At 63.0% G+C, this 20,463-nt stretch overlaps 1 protein-coding gene across 3 annotated transcripts in view; it reads right to left on the reverse strand.

The window, feature by feature from the left end:
- Positions 1-4,235: 4,235 nt before the first annotated feature.
- Positions 4,236-20,463, reverse strand: part of SARDH (sarcosine dehydrogenase) — a 60,969-nt gene continuing 44,741 nt past the window's right edge. For all 3 annotated transcript variants that reach the window (XM_044264510.1, XM_044264509.1, XM_044264508.1), the window contains 4 exons: positions 9,297-9,459; positions 8,653-8,821; positions 6,935-7,070; positions 4,236-5,603 (listed from right to left, as the gene is read on the reverse strand). In XM_044264510.1, the coding sequence (XP_044120445.1) occupies positions 5,478-5,603; positions 6,935-7,070; positions 8,653-8,821; positions 9,297-9,459 (594 nt within the window). In that variant the 3' untranslated portion in view covers positions 4,236-5,477. The remainder of the gene's footprint in view (positions 5,604-6,934; positions 7,071-8,652; positions 8,822-9,296; positions 9,460-20,463) is intronic.

The following is a 20,463-nucleotide window of genomic DNA, read 5'->3' on the forward strand; positions in this document are numbered from 1 at the left end:
CTCCAGCGACTCTCCAGGCTCTTCTGAACAGCTGGTGGGGAAGAGTGACCTTCTCGTTCCTCTCTCTGCTGTGCAGCCCCGGGCAAGTTGCTTTCCCTCTCTGGGCCAGTCTCCCTTGCTGCCCTTTGAGAGGCAGGGGCTGCCAGGATAGATGGGAGGGACCCGTCAGCAGTGAAGGGCTCTGAGTCCCAGGCTGAGGTGTGCTCACCCAGGATCAGTGTTGGGAGGGGCTGGAGGTGGGGGGCGGGGAGGCCTTCTCAGTCCTCAGGCTCCAACCAGAGAAGGTGGGTGTGCCTGGGCCAGCCCCAGTGTGCTGCCCGGTGGCCATCAGCCTCCTGTGCCCGTTCAAGCCTGATTTTCAGCAGACTGACATGCTGTGAAAGGAAACATTCAGGTTCTCGGGCACACCTGCCACATTCCCAGCACTCCATGGCTACACGTGGCCGTGACCGCTACGGCCCCCAGCACAGACCCAGAGCACTGATTTCCTCATCATGGCAGTTCCACTGGGCGGTGCTGCCCTGGGGCTGCGTGGGGGTGGGAGGCGCACGTACCGGAGGGGCTGCCGTGGGCCAGCTCTGCACAGAGCAGCTGGACCACTGCAGGGGCCAGGATGTTCCACGGGGGCATTTTGGCAGGGCCTGTCTCCATGGCTAAGAATTGCCCCTCACACTATGGAAGGTCTGGCCTCGGGGGCCCCCCACTCACGTCCCGCGCGAGGCATCAGCAGCACGCCCCATCGTGACCACTGGCCTCCGAATGCTGGGCGTGGACAGGCACCCAACACTCTGCTCCCTCCCTGCTGCCGGCTGTCAAAGGATGTCTTGGTCCCGTCCCCCGCCCGCCCTTCCCATCGCGCCGACGGAGACACAGAGCCTCGGGGATCCATGCCGGCTCCCGCCGTTTCCACGGCGGCGAAAGACGAAGCTTCTCCGCGTTGCCGAACAGCCCTCCTTTCGTCCCCTCCTGCCCCGGTAACACACACTGGAAACCAAGATCAGTCTCCCTGGGACACACAGCGTTTGTCCTGTTTGCTCCCACACACCCACCCGGCCGCACGCATAAACGCCACACTTCCCTGCCCTTTCCAGAGGCTCTGGATGGAAGGCAGCCCGCGGCGTCCTAGGAGTCCCAGGCCAGAAACTCCTGCTTTTGTGGAACATTCCTATCAGGGACGTGGGGAGCCTTCAAGGGAAGAGTCTAGACGAGAATCCAGGAGGCCCTCGCTCCCTGCTTTGGAACTTCAGAGGGGCTGGGTTGTGCCCCACCCCTTGAAAACCCAGCTTAAGTGGGGTCTAGAAGCTGCCCTCAGCATACATTCTCATGAAAACCGGAGTTCTGGGCCCAAAATGGACCCAGGACCATCACAACGGCCCCCGAGGTGGCCCCACTGTCCCACTCTCCTTCCTCCGGTCTGACACACTCATCCAGTCCTAGCCAGGGAGCAGGCCCTGTGCTGGGCTCTGGGGCTGGATCCGGGGTGCCCTCGCTCACATTCCAGTAGGGGACACACACAGTCAATAGACACTTCAGAAGCATACCGTACGCAGACGCAGTGAGCCGAGGAAGTGCGGGAGGGAGGGCGTTAGGGACATCGGGGACAGCCTGTCCAGAAAGGAGAAAGTGACGAAAGTTAAAATCCCAAAGGAGGTGAGAAGCTGAGTCCCGTGGGTATCTGGGGAGGAACTTCTGGCCATAGAACAGCCGTGCAAAGGGCCTGAGGTGGGGAGCTGGGAGGAGGCTGGTGTGGCTGAGCTGAATGGGCAGGGGCGGCAGGAGACGTGGGTGCCAGAGAGGCTGCAATGGGGAGCCAGCGGGCAGAGGAGGCCGGCGCAATAGCCAGGGGGGACGTGTGGTTGTGGGGCCAGGGGGGTAGCCATGGGGGGGCAGCACGGGGTTGGGCTCCGGACGGACTCAGGGGAGAGTCACGGAACATCCTCACTGCCACCTGGGGACTCCTCCCTGAGCTCAGCCCAAAGCCCAGAGGTTCCCTCTGTCTCCCCACCCCTATCCTGTGCCCCGGGGTGTCTACCTCTTTTTGGGGACCTTTGCCCTCTGTCGTCCTCCCCAGGCAGGAATGAAAGCTTTGTTCTGGGCTTTGCTCCGGCTTCTTCCTCATCTGGTAGGGCCCATCTGGTAGGGCAGCAGCTGAGGGACCCCTGGGTGCTGGCCCATCGAAGGGGTGGTCCCCCCCGGGCCGGTTGAAGCCCTGCCCCCTGGCCTGGCCTTCGGAGCCCTGGGTCAGAGAGGGGCTCCTGAGTTTGCCTGGCATGAAGAGGACTAGCACGTTCGCTGGGGAGCCTGGGGCTTTAGGCCTTTAATTTGGGGGGACGGGAGCACAGGGAGAACAAAGCAGAGAGAGAGCAGGAGGAACGGGAAGCAGCTCGCGCTGGGGGCGTGGGGGCCTGCGGGGCTCAGCCCGGGGAACCAGCCATGAGGCAGCGGCTGGCAGCCCTCCTGCCCCAGAGGGTGGAAGCAGCAGGGCTGCCGCGCTGGATTGATGGTGCCCGGTGGCGGCTGGTGGCGGCCCCGCTCTGCTGAGCCCGTCATGGCCCCCAGCCTCGGCTCCCTCCTCAGGGCTCACAGGACACCCCAGCATCTCCTACCCCTGGGCCTGGGTGAGGGCTCAGAGGAGTGGGGGCCTCACAGGGGTCCCAGGGCTCCCAGTGGTCTGCCGCTGAGATGGCCCAGCCACCTGCCTCTCCCCCAGTGACGGGGGTCGGAACGTGCTGGGGGCCTCGGGCAAGCCCTCCGGCCTCTTGTGCATCCTCTCCTGGAGCGCCCTCTCACTGCGTCCGGGCTAGACCGGGCTCCACTGGAGCAGGCAGGAGGCCCGCTGGGGACCTCCTGAGCAGAGGCAAAGCAGGGAGCGTGAGGACTCTGCCCCCCCCACTCCCCTTTGCAAACGGGATGGCTGAGGCCCAGGTGAGGAAGGACAGTGGCCTGGGGCACATGGCAGGTCAGGCCCACCCCGGGACCTTAGCACGTGATGGTCTCACTGTCTACAATCATTTCGGGTATGTTTCCGGTGCCTCTCTTTCCCTAAAGCTTGCATTGTCCCTCCGTCCACCGTGCCGGAGGGAGGAGGGCCCGTGCCAACTCCCAGCACGTGAGGCGTCCAGAAGCGGAGGGAGCGCTCTCCCTCTACCCCCCTACCGCCTGGGCGTTCTCCCGCCAGGCCCTTGGTCCCCCCTGCGGAGGCAGGCATCATCCCTCCCAGCGGGGTCCCTCCCCACTCAGCCCTGGAAGACCAGAGGGGGCCTGCCGGCCTCTCTGACGCCCAGGCCGGGCTGTGTGTGGGGATCTGGGACCCGAGCCGTCTCTGACAGGCCAGTGCAACCCGCCGGACAGGCAGGAACCAGCAAGACCATCACGTGGGTGGGGGGCTTTCCTCCTGCCCTGCGGAGGGGCACAGCCCATCCACCCTGGGAGCTCCAGGGCTGCTGAGGCCGGCACAGGTGGAGTCCGTGGACACGGGAGCCCCCGTCTCCTTGTCTGGACTCCCAGCCAAGCTCAGCCTGTTTGCCCGGAATTCCTGACAGCGAGCGCCTTGCTGCTCCTTGTCCAGCAGAACCTTTGAGAACAGGTGGGGCGACAGGTGTCTGGACGGGGAGTGGGAGCGGGCCCTGGCGCACTCGGAGGTGCCGGCCGTCTGGCCCATCCCTGAGCCGCAGAGGCAGTGAGCCTGGGGCCGCAGCCCGGCCTGGACCTTCCTGTTGCCAGCGGGGACGCAGCAGGAGAGCTCGGGGGGGCTGTGCCGTGGCCTTGCCCACGTGTGACCAGTGCCCCTCCCGGAGAGATCAGGGTTATTTCTCCCCAGCGGGGAAGCGAACACGCCAGCTGCGAGGGCTCCTGTCTCCGAGCGCGGCCCTGGGGCAGGGGTGGGTCGGGACCTGGTCTGGTCCCCAAAACCTCAGCCTTCCCCTGCCGCCCCCAGGACGGGCGGTGTTGGGGGGAGACACGGACACCGGCCCAGTCCAGGGCTCTGTGGCCAAAGCAGGGGAAGCAGGCCAGGCCGTCGGAGAAGCTGTCTCCCCTCCTCTCCGTTTCTGGCTCCTCGGGGTCCACTCGGCTTCCCCAGAACCTCTCGGGCAGGAGCTGGGCCCGCCTGGGGGGGCCGGTTTGCCAGATGCTCGTTTGCCTGAAGCGTGTCAAAACCAGAGGCCCAAGCTCCCCGGCCTGTGGTCTGCGGAGGCGGCCAAAAAGCTTTCCAAAGGCCATCTGAAACCCAGACGTCTTCCCACGACTTCATCTTTATTAGCCTGACGGGTTCCAGGGGTGTGAGCCTCTGAGGGCCTGCCAGAGCCTGCCCACACCCCAGTCAGCCGGCTTCTCCTGGTGTGTGTCCGCGGGAATCCCGTCCTCCCGTCCCCACGCATCGGTCGCCTTCTGCTCCCCAGAGGGTCAGGCTTGCCTGGGCAGGGCCGCACGGCGCCGCTTTGCTGGGGCTGCCTGGTGGCCACCGAAGCCCTGGGGGTGTGATCCGGGAGACGGGGGGGGCGAGGCAGAGCAGGAGGGACCCAGGACCCAGGGACGGAAGGCAGGGAGGAGGGTCACGCCGGTCGATGTTTGGGAGTTCCGAAAGCCCAGAGAAGGAGCGGGGGAGTCACTCAAGACCCTGTACGAGGACCTCCCCCAGGACCACGGGACAAGAAAGTCAAGGACAGGAACCTCATCGCGATCATGAGGACCGAGGCCGCGTCTGTCCGCACGCCCCTCCGTTACAGACCTAACGAATGACGTGCACTTGGGGCACTCAAGGCGGGAGGCGGCCTTCCACACGGGTGAGGGGGGCACCGAGGGGAGACCCCTCCCACGCCCTGCTCCTGCTGGCCTCGGGCATGAGAGGGCGATGGCCAGAAAGCGTTCCCACGTGAGGAGCAGGTCAAGGCCGGAAGGGCTGGCTTTCCAGACTCCCTCGCCTGCCCGCCTCCCCCCACCTCCTGCCCACAGGCCCAACTGCACGGACCGAGCACCTGCTCTCTGCCTCCCCCGCCGCGCCCACAGCGGACGGTACTAGTCAGTCCTCACTCTCTCCCTAATTCCAGATGCACCTTGAAACCCCCTGGAGCTGCCCCGCAGGCAGGCTGGGGATGCCGGGCGGACCTCGGCCTCCCTGCTTCCTCACCGGGCTTACCGAGTGCTAACTCAGCATCTTCCCGGGACCTTGTAGGGGCCACACGGCCCACGGCCTGAGCCCGAGACCGTGCGTGTTTGTTTTGGGGGGAGGGGAAGGGTGGGCTAGGGACCGTCCCTTGGTCAGTGACCACAGGACGGGCCCTCAGGGTCTTCCGTCCCCTCGGCTGGCATCTGATTGCGGGATTGGCCGGCCTGGACTAAGGGCAGGGAGGACCCATGTGCGGGTTCGGGTTTGGGTTCGGGTCCTGGGTCAGGGAGTCGGGCCCCGCGTGGAGGGTCAGTGAGGGACGGAGCAGGTCTGGGCCTCCCGCTCGGCAGAGGCTCCGCCCGTGCAGACATCAGTAGATCCCCTTCACCCTCTTGTTGTCGGGGTCGAAGGGGGACTTGAGGTGAGCCCGGGCAGGGCAGGTCTCCCCCATCCGCTCCACAGCGTACTCCCCACTTTTCACAAAGTCCAGCGAGACCTAATGCAGGAGAGGAGGGGGTGGGGGTCCCTCGTCACCTGCTGGGTGCGGGGCTCACACCCACCTGAGGCAAATGCCTCTCTGTACCAAGGGCCCCCCTCCAGACCGAGGGGCCGTGCTGAGCAGATAAGGCCACCCGTGGGACTTGACCACGTGCGGCCCAGCAGAGCCACGGTCTGGCAGCCGGTGTGGTTTCTCCCTCGGGACACAGCACACCTCCTGCCCCAGAGGCCGCGGAGCCCCGGGAACCTGGGCAACAGGAGACAGCCCGGTGTGCCCGGGCCCCGGGCACACTGGCCTCGCTCAGGGGTCCTGTTCTCAGCACAGAGACGACACCCAGGGCCCGGCCGTGGACAGGGCATCTGGGCCGCGCTCTGAGACGTAGACGACTCCTCTCCCAGCCACGCGGGACAGGCAGTCTGGGGCCCAGGACCCCCGCAGCCGCTGCGTCCCACCCCCTCCCGAGGCCCAGCTCGTCCCTTGTACCCCTGCCTGGACCGTCTGACTCACACCCGCCTCCTCCTCGCTGACCCTCTAAAGTCTCTGTTGGGGGTGGGGGGGAGCCGCAGCCCAGAGTTCTCTGAGAACGGCCATGGCTCAGGCGGGAAAGCTCAGCCCCAGCTGCATGGGCTTCCCAGCCCCCGACCAGAGCCTTCCAGCGCCTGCACTTCCCAGCTGTCGCGGGGCTCGCGTGGGGCTCCAGCGACGCAAGCCGGTACGTCCATAAGGGTGTCGTGTCGTGACGGAGAGTGCCTCGCCCTCCTCTCTCGAGCCACACGGCCCAGCCCGTGCGGTGTGACCCTCTAGGGATCCCCTTGGGACCAGCTGATCTGGCGAGAGCTTCCAGAACCCCCTCGGGCTCTGACCCCTCCCGGCTGTCAGTGGGGCCCTTCTCCACCCCTGCTCCCCCGATAGCGTGGAGGGAGGGACGGGGTCATGTGGCAAACTGTGCCCATGCTTGCACACGCGTCCGTGTGTGCACACATGTGCACATGTTCATGTGCATGGATGCACGTGTCCCCCACGCCTGGAGCGCCTCTGGGATGAGGGGAAAGAGGACAGAAGGGGGTCCTGGGAGGACGGTCAGGTGTCCAGCGTCCACCCCAGGCTGTTGGTGCAGAGGGTGCCAGCCCTGGGCCGAGCCTCTGAACCAGAGGAGCCTGGAGCCCCCAAAGTCAGATTCTTTCAGACAAAAACACAGAAACAGCCCTGACCCTGCCCAGAGAGCCCCCAATCCACCCCCTCCCCCAGCCTGATGCAGGGGTACATGCGTCCCAGGGACGTCTGGTGAGGAACCCGGCTTCCCTTGGGGGTGAGGGGGCTCGACTCACCGGCCCACCGCTGGGGTCCCGGATGTAGCCGTAAGCGATGGTCTTGTCAATGGCGAACCCAAAGTCAGCCCTCCGGATGTGGCCCACCACTTGGCCATTTCTCCAGATGGCCTCCAGGCCGAACATGGGCACCTTTCTGGAAGAAGCAAGACACAAGGCTGGGCCCCGAGAGTCCCCAGAGGGGGGACCTGTGTGGCCTGGACCCAGCGTCCCCAGCTCTGTGCCTGGGCTCCTGACCACGGGGAAAAGACCGCAGCCGGGCTCTGACCGCCGTGTCTGCAGACGGGCCATGGGTATTCGGGAAAGGCCCCCCTCTCCACTGATTTTCACTGACTTCTGAGCAATTTAAAACCGTATGCCCCCGAGGCTTGCTGTCCTCGCCCGGCGCTCTCCTCACAGTACGACGCATCATCTAGGAAATGTCCTTTCCTCTAGTGCGCGTAAGGAATGAGCGCGGACCACACGTTTTTGGGAATTCAGAACAGAAATCACAGAGATGATCCCGCAATCACAGCCGCACCAGCGCCCGGAAGTCACCGGCCAGAGTGGGCGCCTCGTTGGTGCTGTCGACCGAGAGCCGGACTGTGCCCGGGGCCGTGTCGGGGGAGCCAGGTTGGGACCCAATGCTGACATGGCCGTGGGTCCGCGCAGGCAAAGTCCAGTGGCCTCAGAGACTGGAGGGAAAAGGCTGGGGCCGGCGGGGGGTCCTGGCACTTCCCGACTCTCTCATCCCAGCCATCCTGCAGAGCACGTGCCGTTGGCCGATGAGGAGACAGGCCCAGGGTCCCCGCGTGGCCCGGGGCCCAGAGCAGAGGGGCAGCTCCTCACAACTCCTGACCATGTCCTTCGTCAGGACCGGACCTCCCTGGGCGCAGCTCTGGGTGGATCTTACAGCAGAGAACAGCCGGGCTGTGGCACGGGCCGTTCCAGAAGCTCCGAGCTCTGGGCTGCAGGCACTTCCCGGAGGCCAGCGGGTGGAGGGGCTCTGCAGACCCCAGCCCCAGCTCCGTCCCCTCACCGGAGACCCAGGTGGTGGACAAGCAGCCTGACGAGGGCCCAGGTGACGGGAGCCCGGGGAGAAGCAGCAGGACGATGACAAGCCACAGCTCCGCTCCCTCTCTGCACCCCACCCCCCCTTGAAGCTCTTGACACGTCTTTGGACGGCTCCAGAAGTCCGGGAGAAGCAGCTCCACCTGGGGCCTCCTGTCAGCAGCAAATCAACCAAGCCCGGCCGCCGGAGACCGTTGCTACCCAGATTCCCTTGGCGCCGTGGTGGGGCCGACACCAGCCCAGTGATGTCATGTCAGAGTCACTGAGCCCAAGTGGAATCTGACGACAGTATGGGCCCAGCTCCCAAGGACAGAGCGGAGTGACCTGCTCAAAGCCACCCCTGGGTGGAGGGGGGCTGTGGGTCCCCACAGCGTGGGCTCTCTATCCCGGACAAAGTGACCCTGTCCCCTGGCATCCAAGGTCTCCATCTGGAAGTGGGGAGGGTCGTTTCACCCCAGCCCCTCCCCCACCCGCCATGTCCTGGGCAGCGGGAGGATGCAACCAGAACACGGCCGGCCGGAGGTCACCGCACAGTGACCGGGACTCTGGGACCTCGGCCTGGATCCACACCCACGGCGGTGGCTCTGTGGCCTTTCTCTTTCCAAAGCCCTGTCTGAGGAGGGTGTGCCCCCGCCATGTCCCCTGGGCACGGGACCGCAGCTACTCACTCATCCACAGTCAGGCACAGCAGGCGTCGGCGGAGGCCCTCGGCCCGCTGCTTCTCCAGGGCCGCCCGCCCCAGGAAGGGCACGGCCGACTTGAGCTTGCAGGTGAAGGCCAAGCCTGCCTCCAGGGGACTGTCATCGGGGCGCAGGTCTGCGTGCCAGTGCCGGTAGCCTGGGCGGGGGAGGAGAGCCGGGGTCAGTGCCCTGCAGGGGCGGGGGATGGGCTCCTCTGAAGGCCCCAGGGTTGCGGGGGAGGCATCTTCACCTGCACGAGCTGCCCTGGACGAGCCCTCAGCCTCTGCACTGTCAGCCGAGACGCTGGGGAGGGACGTGGGGAGCAGGTTTCCCAGGGACACCCAGGCACTGATGCCCAACCCAGCTGTGGCCCCGTCCCAAGCCCGGGCAAGCGTGTCTCCCGCTCGCCCTCCCAGTACAGGTGTCAGGGACCCCAGCACCATCCCCAGGCCCCGCGTGGGAGACCGCGTTCACGGGCAGCGCAGGAAGGGTGCAGGGGCGGGGGCCGCGGGCTGGGGAAGCAGGCATAAGTGAAACAGAGCAGGGCAGGAAAGAAGTGTGGGGGGCGACAGTCCCGGGCCTGCAGCACGGCTCTGGGCGGCCCACCGGTGCCGCGCGACCCTCCCACACACCTTTCTCGATGCTCAGGGAGTCGATGGCCCGGTACCCGGCGTTGACGAGGCCGTGCTTGGCGCCCGCGGTCATCACAGCCTGGTACACGGGCACGCAGGCTGGCCTGGGCACGTGCAACTCCCAGCCCAGCTCCCCGACGAAGGAGAGCCTCATGGCCCGCACCTGGGGGGACAGGGCACGGCTCAGACGACCCAGCTCAGGGCCCAGCTGCCACATACTGGTAGCCGGTCCTTACTGCCACCACTTTCGTTAGCTGGCCTGGGCAGAGGCTGTCCTGCTCCCGGGCATGGGGTCTCCAAGGACAGGGCTCCAGGCTCCGGCAACCTTTAAGGGGAAGAAGGGTGTCAAAGGAGGAAGCGGACACACGGTTCTCAGGCCTCAACTCTTCTCAGTGGCTGTGCAAGTGTCCTGGGGAGGCCGTACCGAATGGCCAGAGTGTGCTGTCTCCCAGTTCTGGACGCTCAAAGCCCCACATCCGGGGGTCAGCAAGCTGTCCTCCCTCCGGCAGCTGTGGAAGACGGTCCTTCCGCCCCTTCCAGCTTCTGGGGGCCTCGGGGACTCCTCGGCGTGTGGTCACAGCCCTCCATTCTCTGCACCACAGGCCTTCTCCTCGTGTCCGCGTCTCCTCGACTTTCATCTCTGATCGGGACACTTGCCACTGGAGTCAGGACCTACCCTGACCCTCGATGATCCCATCTCAAGATTCTGACGTCAACCCCATGGGCAAAGCCGGCAAGTTCCAACAAAGGCCGCCCTCACGGGGCTGGGCGGGGGTCGAGACGCAGACACCACCACCACGGCCCGGCCGAGTCCCCCAGACTCCCTCTGGCCTCACGCTCCTCCCCCGTAATGGGGTCAGGAGCCAGGCTTTGTCGGTTTGAAGAGGCTCCGAGGTGTGTTGGCGAGCCAGTCGCCGGGAGGTGGGTGGTACGGCTCGCGGCTCACCGAGGCCGTACCCCGAGGTTTCAGAGGCATCAAGAGGGGAAGCAGCCCGGTGCCGAGTCGTCCCTGCGAGTGCTCCCCAGCCTAGTCAGCGTCGGCCGGAGGCTGGGCTCTGACCAAAGACCCAGCCTCTGTCCCCGGGACACAGTCTTCGAGGGACCCAGCCAGAAGCACAAGCCAGTGCTCCTCAGCTTGCGGCAACCAGGCCGAGGGCTAGGAGGGAAGGCCCCTGCCCGGGACAGCCCCAGCCGCACGGTGAGCGGAGTCTGCGGTGCAGACAGGCCTCGAAGGAGAGCTGGGGCCGGGGGCACCGAGCAGGAGCGGACGTGTCGGGAGGGCGGGACAGAGAGGCCTGCGGCGGGGTTGGAAAGACCTTATCGCCAGGCGGACCTTGTGAGAGCTGGGCCCCAGGGGTCTGCCAAGGACCACAGCCCCCACCCGCACAGAGATGATCGCGCTCTTTACACGGTGTCCCTGGGCCACGTTCTGCGTGCACACTCCATCCCTGGCGCCCGTCTCGGCCCCCCACGGTGGCGGAGACCAGTGTGGACAACATCCAGGGAGGACGTGAAAACAGGGCACCGGGCCCGGCCTGAGCACATGCAGCTGTGCTGGAGCAGCTGGTCCCCGGGCACGTCCGGCCGGCGCACCTGGACGCCAGGCTTGCACCAGCATGGAGGCCACTGCCAGCTCGGGGCACAAGTCCCTGCCCAATGGCTGGTGCCCAGGGACTCGTCTCCGCTCAGTCAGTTCGCTGGCATGTCATCTACACACCCCGCGACAGGTGTCTGCTTCCTGGCCTTCCCAGGAGAGTTCTTGAGCCCAGAGTGTCCCCACCGGTGAGGTCAGCCCCAGGACTGTCCTTGAAACAAAAGGGACATGGAGAGGACAGGGAAGCAGAGGTCTAACGGGAGATGGAGGAGCTTATCCCATCACTGCCCTGAGCCCTAAGGCCCGCACAGCTCCGGCCGGATCCTGTCTACACAGGAGGGGGCGGAGGCCACTCTCCCCAACACAGACCCGGCTCCTTATAAATCTGACACTTTAATCATATTGTTGCTGAGGGGCTGGATTCTGAAAGCTTTTGAAACAGTGAACATTTGCTCTGAGTTGCCATTTCCCCAGGCCTCTCAAAAAAACTCAAAATTGACACAGAAAATGTACTGTTGACATTTCCCTGCTTCCCTAGTGCAAGCCGTGGGCCCCTGACAAAGATTGCCTTGTCAACGGGGTTCTAATTTTAGACAGCCCACGGAGGAGCTTGGGGCTCAAAGCCAATCTCATTTTGAAACAGGAGAAATCATTTTTAAAGCTCACCCATTAATGGCCCAGGATTGCAGGTTCATGTCAGACACACATGCTCCCAGTCAAGTGAGAGGGTCAGCACTCGGGCTCAGCTTGAATTCACCGGTGGGGAGGGACAGAGCCATCCGGGGCTCTTCCACACCTCCCAGGAGCCCCATGAGGCTGGGAGCTGGCTGGCCTGGCTCTGCACGGCACCCCTGTGCTTTGGTCCAGCACACAGTCGGTGCTAAAAAAAAATACTTCCAGAATGACGGAGGAAAAGAGGGGCAGACAGACCTCTGCTTCTGGCAAAGCGAGGGAAAGAGTCTGGGGAATTCCAGGTGCCTTTCTATGTTCACAAAATTACTCATCTCAAGACATCCTGCATATGTCTCCACTAAAGCCAGTGGAGTTGGGAGAGTCCTCTTTTCCTCTGAGCAGGGACATGTAATAAAGGGGGAAAGCTGAGAATGAGGATATCCGGAACATTGGCTCTGGGTCAGCCAGACCCATGTGGGTCAACCTCTCCCCACCTCCGTGCCCCCATCTGATAGATGGAGGAGGCCGGTGCTTGAGATTATTGAGTTCATGGGAAGCAGGTGCCTGATACATAGTCATCTGCCAGTAAAGACTGGGTTGGACTGACTTTAAAAGCAAGCCCCAAACTGAGGCAAACCCCTTTGCAAAACAGAGCGCCTCTCTCTCATAGTAACCACAGGCCCTGGCTGGAGTCACAAAATCATGGACGGTCATGAGGAAGGGCCTTAAAGCAGGTTTTATTTAAACCCTTTTCTCACCCTAAAGATCCCCTAAAATACTGTTGGAATTAATAAACATATTCAGCTAGGCTGCCCGATACAAATCAACACACAAAAATCAATGGCATTTTTCTACCTTAACAATGAACAATCCAAAAAGGAAATTTTTTCAAAATTCCATTTATAATAGCATCAAAAAGAATAAAATACTTAAAAATACACCTAGCTATGGACGTGAAAGACTGCTATACTGAAGACTACAAAACTTTGCTGAAAGAAATGAAAGCCTATACAAGTAAATGGAAAGGCATCCCATGTTCATGGAATAGAAAACAATATCATTAAGATACCAATGCTACCTAAAGTGACGTACAGATTCAATGTATCCCTATCAAAATTCCGGGGGTACTTCTTGCAAAAATAGAAAAATCCATCCTAGCATTCACAGGGGATCTCAAGGGACCTCAAATAGCCAGATTAATCTTGAAGAGGAGTAAGGCTGTGGGACTCTCAGTCCCTGATTTCGTAACTTACTGCCAAGATCCCATGATCTAAAGAGTGTGGTACAGGCATAAAAGCAGACAAATAAACCAGTGGAACAGGAAAGAGCCCAGAAGTAAACCTTCGTGTACATGGCCATGTGATCCTCTGCGAGGCTGCTGCGCCCACTCAACGGGAGAAGAGACAGTCTCTTCAACAAACGGTGCTGGGAAAACGGCATCTTCATATGCAAAAGAATGAAACTGGGCCCTGTCTTGCACCATATACAAATTTTAACTCAAACTGGATTGAAGACCCAAGTGTAAGTCCTAAAACTATAAAACTCCCAGGAGAAGCCAGGGGGAAGCATCGTGACATTGTACTTCTTGGATATGACATGAAAGGCACAGGCACAGGCAACAAAAAGCAAAATCAGTCCCATGGGACCACGTCTGTGCATCAAAGGAAACAGTCAACAGTGAAAAGACAACCTTCAGAGTGGGAGAAAATATTTACTTATCATAACTGGAAAGGGGTTAATATCAAGAATACATAAAGAACTTCTACAACTCAACACCAACAAAACAAATGACCTGGCTAAGAAATGAGGAAAGGGCTTGAATTGATGTTTCTCCAAAGATGATATACAGATGACTAATAAGTATAATGAAAGCCTGGTCATTACCACTAATCATTAGAGAAATGCAAACCAAGCCCACAAGGAGATATGCCCATGAGGACGACTACTGTAAAAAAACAAAAACAGAACAAAACAACAACAAACAAAAACAGAAAGTAACCAGTGTTAGCAGGGGCGTGGGTAAATTAGGCCCTGCTGATGCACCTGTATTCAACTAATACAAGGAAGGAGAGGCCGACACCTGCCACAGCACGGATAAGCCTTGCGGACATGATGCTGAGTGAACTAAGCTGGACGCAGAGACAAATCCTAATCCAAATTCCACTTCCACGGAATTAAATGAGTCAAAGTCATAGAGACAGAAAGCAGACGGCTGGCTCCCAGGAGCTGGGGGAAGGAGGGCTGGGAGTTGTTGGTTAACGAGTATTGAGTTTCTGTTCTGCAAGATGAAAAAGTTCCAGAAACCGTTTGCACGACAACGTGAATACAGTTAACACGACCGGCCGGTATACTTAAAAAGGGTTAAGAGGGTAAAAACAGAAGACCCTTTCCTCCATGGGTGGGCAGCTAAAGCCCAGAGGGACTGGGTGATTTGCACTTTCTTGATGTTTGGGACACCAGGGGCAAGGGAGAGGCCGCAGACGCTGCGGATGCAAGGAGGTGAGGGGCCAGCCTCGTACAGGAGCAGGAGGCACCATGCTGGCCACAAGTGGGGGCCTAGGGTTGAATCTGAGTCCCCAGCCCCAGTGACTGACCGCCCTCTGAGTCTCTTCTGCAAGCCCTGCGTGATCACGGTGTGTCCTTCAGAGGCTCCTAGGCGCACTCAACCGAACAGTCCCCATAAAACCCCAGGCAGGATGCTCACCGTCGGTGAGGCGCTGCTGTGGGCCCGGATAAGGACCTGGGGGCTCAGGGGCATCAGCCACTCGCCCCAGGCCCACGGACGTCCTGGGTAATGTTTGCTCGTCAGCTCCGGTGGCGGCGGCTCCTTCTGCAGCACAGACCCCCACGTGGCCGATTACAGGCCCCTGGCAACTTCACGACCGCTCACGGGTCTTCCTGGATATTCTACGACAGCTCTCCAGCCCGGACGAGCCCATGGCAGCCGCTCCGAGGAAGCCACGGCCGGGAAGCGGCCGCGCGAGGGCTCAGCCGGGGCTTCCGGCAGGAGCGCACGTGCGCGAAGCCAGGAGACACGCGCTCCCTGCCCTACGCTGACTCACTCTCACTTCACTATTTTTGGGTGCTTGGATTTCAGTAAAATTTCGGGTGCTCGGGTGTTAGTAAGATGTGATTCAGGAGCTGGAGCTCGGGGCCTTGCTGCGCCCCCACCAGCTGTCCGTGGACATGAAGCCAGGCAGAGGCTGGGCCACTGCTGCACTGGGTCAGGTCAGAGGCCACGCAGGTGCCCAGGGGCACAGGGGAGGCCATGTGGCTCTGGAGGATGCCCCGGGCATGTCACCAGAACGAGCCTGCGGTGTACCTTTCTGGGTAAATATCCCAAGAGAGCCCAAGCACACACACCCACAGACACGGGCCGGCGCGTCCAACCTTTCAGATCACATCAGCTCATGGCAGTTTCACAAGTTTCCAGGCGTTTGGTTGTGTAACAGCAACCCCCAACACACCAGGCACATTCTCCAACTGAGAACTGAGGATCCAGGGCCCCGGAGGCACGAGATAGACAGGGATCTGTGCCTGGGCTGCCCCTCTGCAGGGATCTGGGGCCCTGAACCCACAGGAACGGGATGGGGGGGTTCGGTTGGCGACAGAGTCAAGGGTCTTTCAAAACCCCCTGGAGGCTCCCAAGACATCCTTGATTCTAATCACTTTGCGCTAGCGGGACGTGCAGTTCCTCCCAGGGGTCCGGTCCGGCAGGCCAGCGTGCAGCGGTGGTAAAGGTGAGGGAGGGAATTACGGTAGTAAAGACGGCGGTGATGGTCGTCGATGCTGGGTGGGGCCCCGGGGAGGTGGTGGTCGGGCGGGGGGTGGCGGCGGGATTGTGATGGGGTGGGGGTGGGGGTGGGGAGGAGGAGTGGAAACTGAGTTCACAGGAGAGATACGGGGTTGAAGTTCCAGTAGCATGTGGAGAACACGACCCTCTCCAAGGATCTGAAAAGCTCCACAGACTGCGCGACCCTCAGGGTCCTCTTCCAGGCCCCGGGAGCGCCCAATCCGCCACAGACCCTCCCGACCGTGGTCCGCAGCGGACGGCCCCCTCCCCGGCCAGCCGCCGCCGGAGCCGCAGGTTCTGAGGCACCCGTCGGAGCCACAGCTCGTGCCGGACAGACGGCTGTCTGCCCCACGCCGCAAGGCAGGGCGTCGGGTCGGAACACCCCGCGTCCCCCGCAGGGCGGCCCTCCCTCCTGCAGGGACTTCCGGAATCTCCCAAGCCCAGAGCTGTCCAGTCTCACTCCAGCCACGCTTGGACCTGACACCTCCGCGCTGAGACATGCCTGTCCCCCAGGGGACACGGAGAACAGTGGCTGCGGTGGTGCTCCGCCACAGCCCTGGGACCTGCCCTGGCCCCCGGGCTTCCCAGAGCCTCGACAATCTCCAAGCTCAGACAACGCGACTTCAAGCTAAAACCCAGCTGGCAGGGGCAGGCGCAGGCGCAGGGAAGGCTCTGCGGGGAGGCCGGAGCCTCCGACCGGCCGGGAAACCTGCGCAGGTGGGGGAACGTTCCATCCCGAGCCCAGCCAGCCCTCGGGCACCGCAGAGAGCATGTCCCACCGTCGGGAGAAGAAATCCAATTTCCTTCCGACCTGAAGTTAATTTTCAGAAGAAAATCACTTCCCCGCCGCGCCTCGCGACGAGCTCGCCGCCCTGCGTCCGCTGCTTTCCAGACGGGCCCTGTCCCGGGCCGAGGCGCCAGGAACACCACGTCTCCCCGGGCCCCCGCACAGGGAGAGTGCGTCCCACCGGGAACCTTGCTGGCCTCGAGGCCGACCCGTGGGAGGCAAGGGACGTTGGGTCAGCCGGCTGCCAAGGGGACCAGCTCCCTCCACCCCCGTTCTCCTCTAGGAATGCGAGGCTCGTGCAGGCTTGGGGCCCAAGTGTTTTGGGGTGTTACTGCAAGACAAGGACGGCGTTCGGCCGGGAACGCCACTCGGCCGGGGTCATCTGTTGGCCGTGAGTGTGGGTCACGGTGGGCAGGGCCCTGCTCACCCCCTCGGCCCCGGGTGCGGTCTGGGCTCCGGCCCTCCTCGTTCCGTGCACTGTGACCCTGCCGGCTACACAGGCCGCATTCCTCTCCTGCATCTGGTTGGCTGGGATCCAGGGACCTTCCATCAGCCTTGGCCGGGCCCACCCCTCTGGCCCCGGCGCCTCCTCACACGGAGGGATACGGCGCCAGAACGTGCTGAAGCCGGTACAACGCATTATTCGGGAGACTACGAAATCCCCCCGGATTCAGAGAGAGTTCAGCCTGTCTGGACAGACTCATGAGAGCTCAGAAACGATTTTAGGGATTGTCTAGACTTTGTGCTGCCAGTGGGGAAACCGAGGCCAGGAGAGGCGGTCCCAGAAGGTCAGGGCAGGACTAGAAGCCAGGCCTGCAGGCCCCCAGCTCTGCTGAGCACAGGGGTGACTCTGTTCCTGACCCTTGGTTCTGGGATGACCACGCTCCACCTCCCTGCCTGGCTGGGGAGGCCACCACGGGGCCTGGAACAGCCCAGGTCCCACAGCCTGGGGTCCTGCCAGGCGGACTTCCCCGCCCCTCTTACTGGCCAGTGAATGCCTGGCAAAGTCTTTATGTCCTAGCCCTGGACTATCCTGGACCATCATGGGGTCTGGGCCACTTGGAGGTCAGCAAAACCCGTAATATCGAACACTGAGGAAACTAAGCTTTTGCTCCATTCTGCGCCCTCCGCCTCGGCCCTCAGGAGAAGGCAGTAACGGAGACAGGACTCTGGCACGTCTGGGCACCAACTTCCCACACCGTCTGCCGCAGCCCGTCCTCGATGCTCCTGCCCCGCGTGGCCCTCGTCTCTAGCAGCTGGGCCCACCGGGACCCCTGGGGTCTCCCAGCCCCGTAGGGCAGGACTGGGTCCTCCCGGTGGGCCACACAGGGCGAGCAGCAGTGACCTGACTCCGGAGAGCAGCAGGGGGCGAGGAGGGACGAGAGGGGGGGTGTGCGACACCGAGGCGCCGAGGCCGGGATCTGCACGAAGACGGGTTAGCCGCGCACCGTCCCCCGAAGGGCCCCGCGGCACGAGGACAGGGATGCAGGTGTGACCCCACAGGACAGCGAATCCGTGCGCTTGGAGACCGGCTGTTCTAAGGAGTGAGGTGGCGTCGCCCGGGCCCAGGGCGTTGGTTGGTTGGTCCCTTGCAGGGGTTTCTGGCCGGCCGGGGAGAGGAAGGAGTCTCCGCTGGCTGCCCCGGGCATGTATCCCTCTAGTCCTGCCAAGGGGGCCAGGGTGCAGGGGGATGGAGGGCCCCGTACGAGGGCAGAGCCCCTCCCCACCCAGCACAGGGACCCCGGCTGCCCAGGCTTGCCAAGACTCCCTCCTGTGAACGCGGTCCCGGCCGCTGCAGGGCGGGCTGTGCTGCAGGGCCTGCCCTGCCCCCAGCCACCCCGCTAGGCCGTGAGCCCGCCTTTTCGACCCCAGAGCTTCCGGGTCCAGCCTGGGACCCGGCCCCGGGGGACTCCTAGCCAACGTGTCGGGAATTAATTCTAGAGCCAGGTGGGGAGTGTAGGGGACCGGGGTGAGGGGTGGAGGTGGCGAGCACGTTCAGTGCGGGGAATGCTGTTCAGGCTACAATGCCGGGCTCAGGGCAGAACCTGGATTGGCCCAATGTGAGCCGAGGGCGCTGGTCTCCCGCAGACGGGACCCGGCCTAGGAAGCTCTGTACCTTGGCGCCCCTCGTTCCCCAGAAGGCCTGGGACGGCCCCCGGCATGGGGAGGAGGCAGAACATGCCAAAAGATGGGCAAGAACACCGCGTGGAGTGACTGGAAGCCAGGACCGGGGACCTGGGACGCCTGTTCCCGGGTCTGACTCCGGGTCTGAGCAATCTGCCTTGGGCCGGTCATCAGAGCCGCCAGAGGCCCGCCGCCCACGGGGAGCTCAGCACCGGGCAGGGCCCAGGACAAGGAATGCCCAGCCGTGGCCGCGGCTCGAGGTGGGAGAGGGTCACGTGGGTTTTCGGAGTGGTTCTCGCAGGACATTCGAAGGAACCAGAAAACTGCTGCACCTGGGGCCCCTGGTGGGTCAGTCGGTGAAGCGTCTGCCTTCGGCTCCACTCACCGCCCTGGAGTCCCGGAATCAAGTCCCGCATCGGGCGCCCTGCTCAGCGGGGCGTCCGCGTCTCCCTCTCCCTCTGCCCCTCCCCCACTCCTGTCCTCTTACGCTTGTTCCAGTGAATAAATAAAATCTTAAAAAAACAACAAACAAAACACCTCTTACAACCACCGTCGGGATAAAGCGGACTGTGCAAACCATACGTGGGCGGTCCTGCTCCTGTCTAAGACCTCGCGGACGAGGCCGGGGATAGAAGGTTCTGTGAGGAACACGAAACCACTAACCCGGGCTCGGCTGGGTCCTGCAGAGGGACAGGCGCGTCCTTCTCCCTGCTCCCGGCTTACAAACGTCCCCCGTGTCTGCAGCGAAACACTGATGCCCACCCTCTCTCCAGCCGGACCCCGGCATCCCGTGCGCCGGCCCTCCCCGTGTGTGGGTCCTGCCCACGTGCCTGCCGGTGAGCCAGCTCGGGGCGGGAGGGGGGAGGCTCAGAGAGGTCAAGGGTCACCCCCAAAGGGCTTGTGCCAAACGTCAGCTCTGCCTCCAGGCCCCCTGCCCTCTTCGCCGCCACGCGGCACTGATGGTTGGAAACCGGACGTTTGTTCACAAAGTCATAAAACACGTTTGACCAAGCCAGGAAGGCCTGTTCAGAGGGGACAGTGAGGAGAAGCAGCCCCGTGGGTGTCCTGCACCCCGACCGGGCATCCCCAGGCACCCTCCCCTCGTGACTGGGCCTCCTGTTACCCCGGGGAGGGGCTCGTCCTGCAGCCAGGCCTCGCTTCCCCTCGGTCCCAGATCAGACTCAGCCTGGCTCCCGGGCTGGCCAAGGTGCAGACAGACAGCCACGGGCCGGGCCTAGGGAGGTGGCGGGGGCTGCCAAGGGCCAGCCCCCAGGGCAGGAGGCAGCTGCAGCCCACTGGCCAGGAACCAGTCCTGTCCCAGGTGCCTCTCTCGGAGCGGCGTGGGCCGGGAAGGGAAGTGCTCCTAGGTTCTCTCTCCCACCGCCCCTGAGCCACAGGCAGCCTGAGCAGAGTGGACGCCAAGCCTCTCAGCTCCCCTTCACGCTTCCGCAAGCCAGAACCCAGGCCCCACGGGAGCTCACGGCACAGCTGCAGTCAGAGCCCGCAGGACGCCAGCCAGGGCCTGGGGTCGCACTGGGCTGCTTTCTTGAAACACCCACCTCCTCTGGTCCTGGCAGGCAGCTCTGCACCAAAGAGGCAGGAAACAAGACGGAGACACCCCCCCGCCCCAGCTTCCTGTCCCTGAGCTCACTCCTGAGACAGAAGGCAGGAACAGAGCCTGGTCAGTGCTCCCTAGCTCTGCAGGACGGCCTTGGTCCCCACCCTCTCCAGCAGCCCCCCCTCGCCAACATCAGTGCACGCTGCTTATTTACTCATAGGACCCAAGCTGGGCCAGGATCCCACTCCTCACCAACATTCCTTGGTACTGTCCCCACCTACCCCTGACAAACGCAGGAAAGTGGACGAGCAGAGGAGCCCCCAGCTGTCCGCCCGCCCGCCCCCAGCGGGCACATCTGTTTTACGGACACGTGGCGGCGTGCTTTCCTGTCTGACAGCCGAGGGCCGAGGGCCGTCCACCGCCCTCTCTGGGCTTGGTCTCCGACATCGGAGCGGCTGCAGGGCCTCGGTCCGAGCCCCGGCCACAAGCGCCTCCAGCCTGACCGCCACGCGGGGCCATCCCAGACCAGCCCGTCCCCTCCAGTGAGCCTGCCCCCTGGGGACACTCGCTAATGTCTGGACACATTTTAGGTTGTCACAGCCGGGGGTGCTCCTGGCATTGAATCGGGGGAGGCCAGGC

This window comes from Neovison vison, chromosome 9, assembly GCF_020171115.1.
Source record: "Neovison vison isolate M4711 chromosome 9, ASM_NN_V1, whole genome shotgun sequence".
NCBI classification, from domain to species: Eukaryota; Metazoa; Chordata; class Mammalia; order Carnivora; family Mustelidae; genus Neogale; species Neogale vison.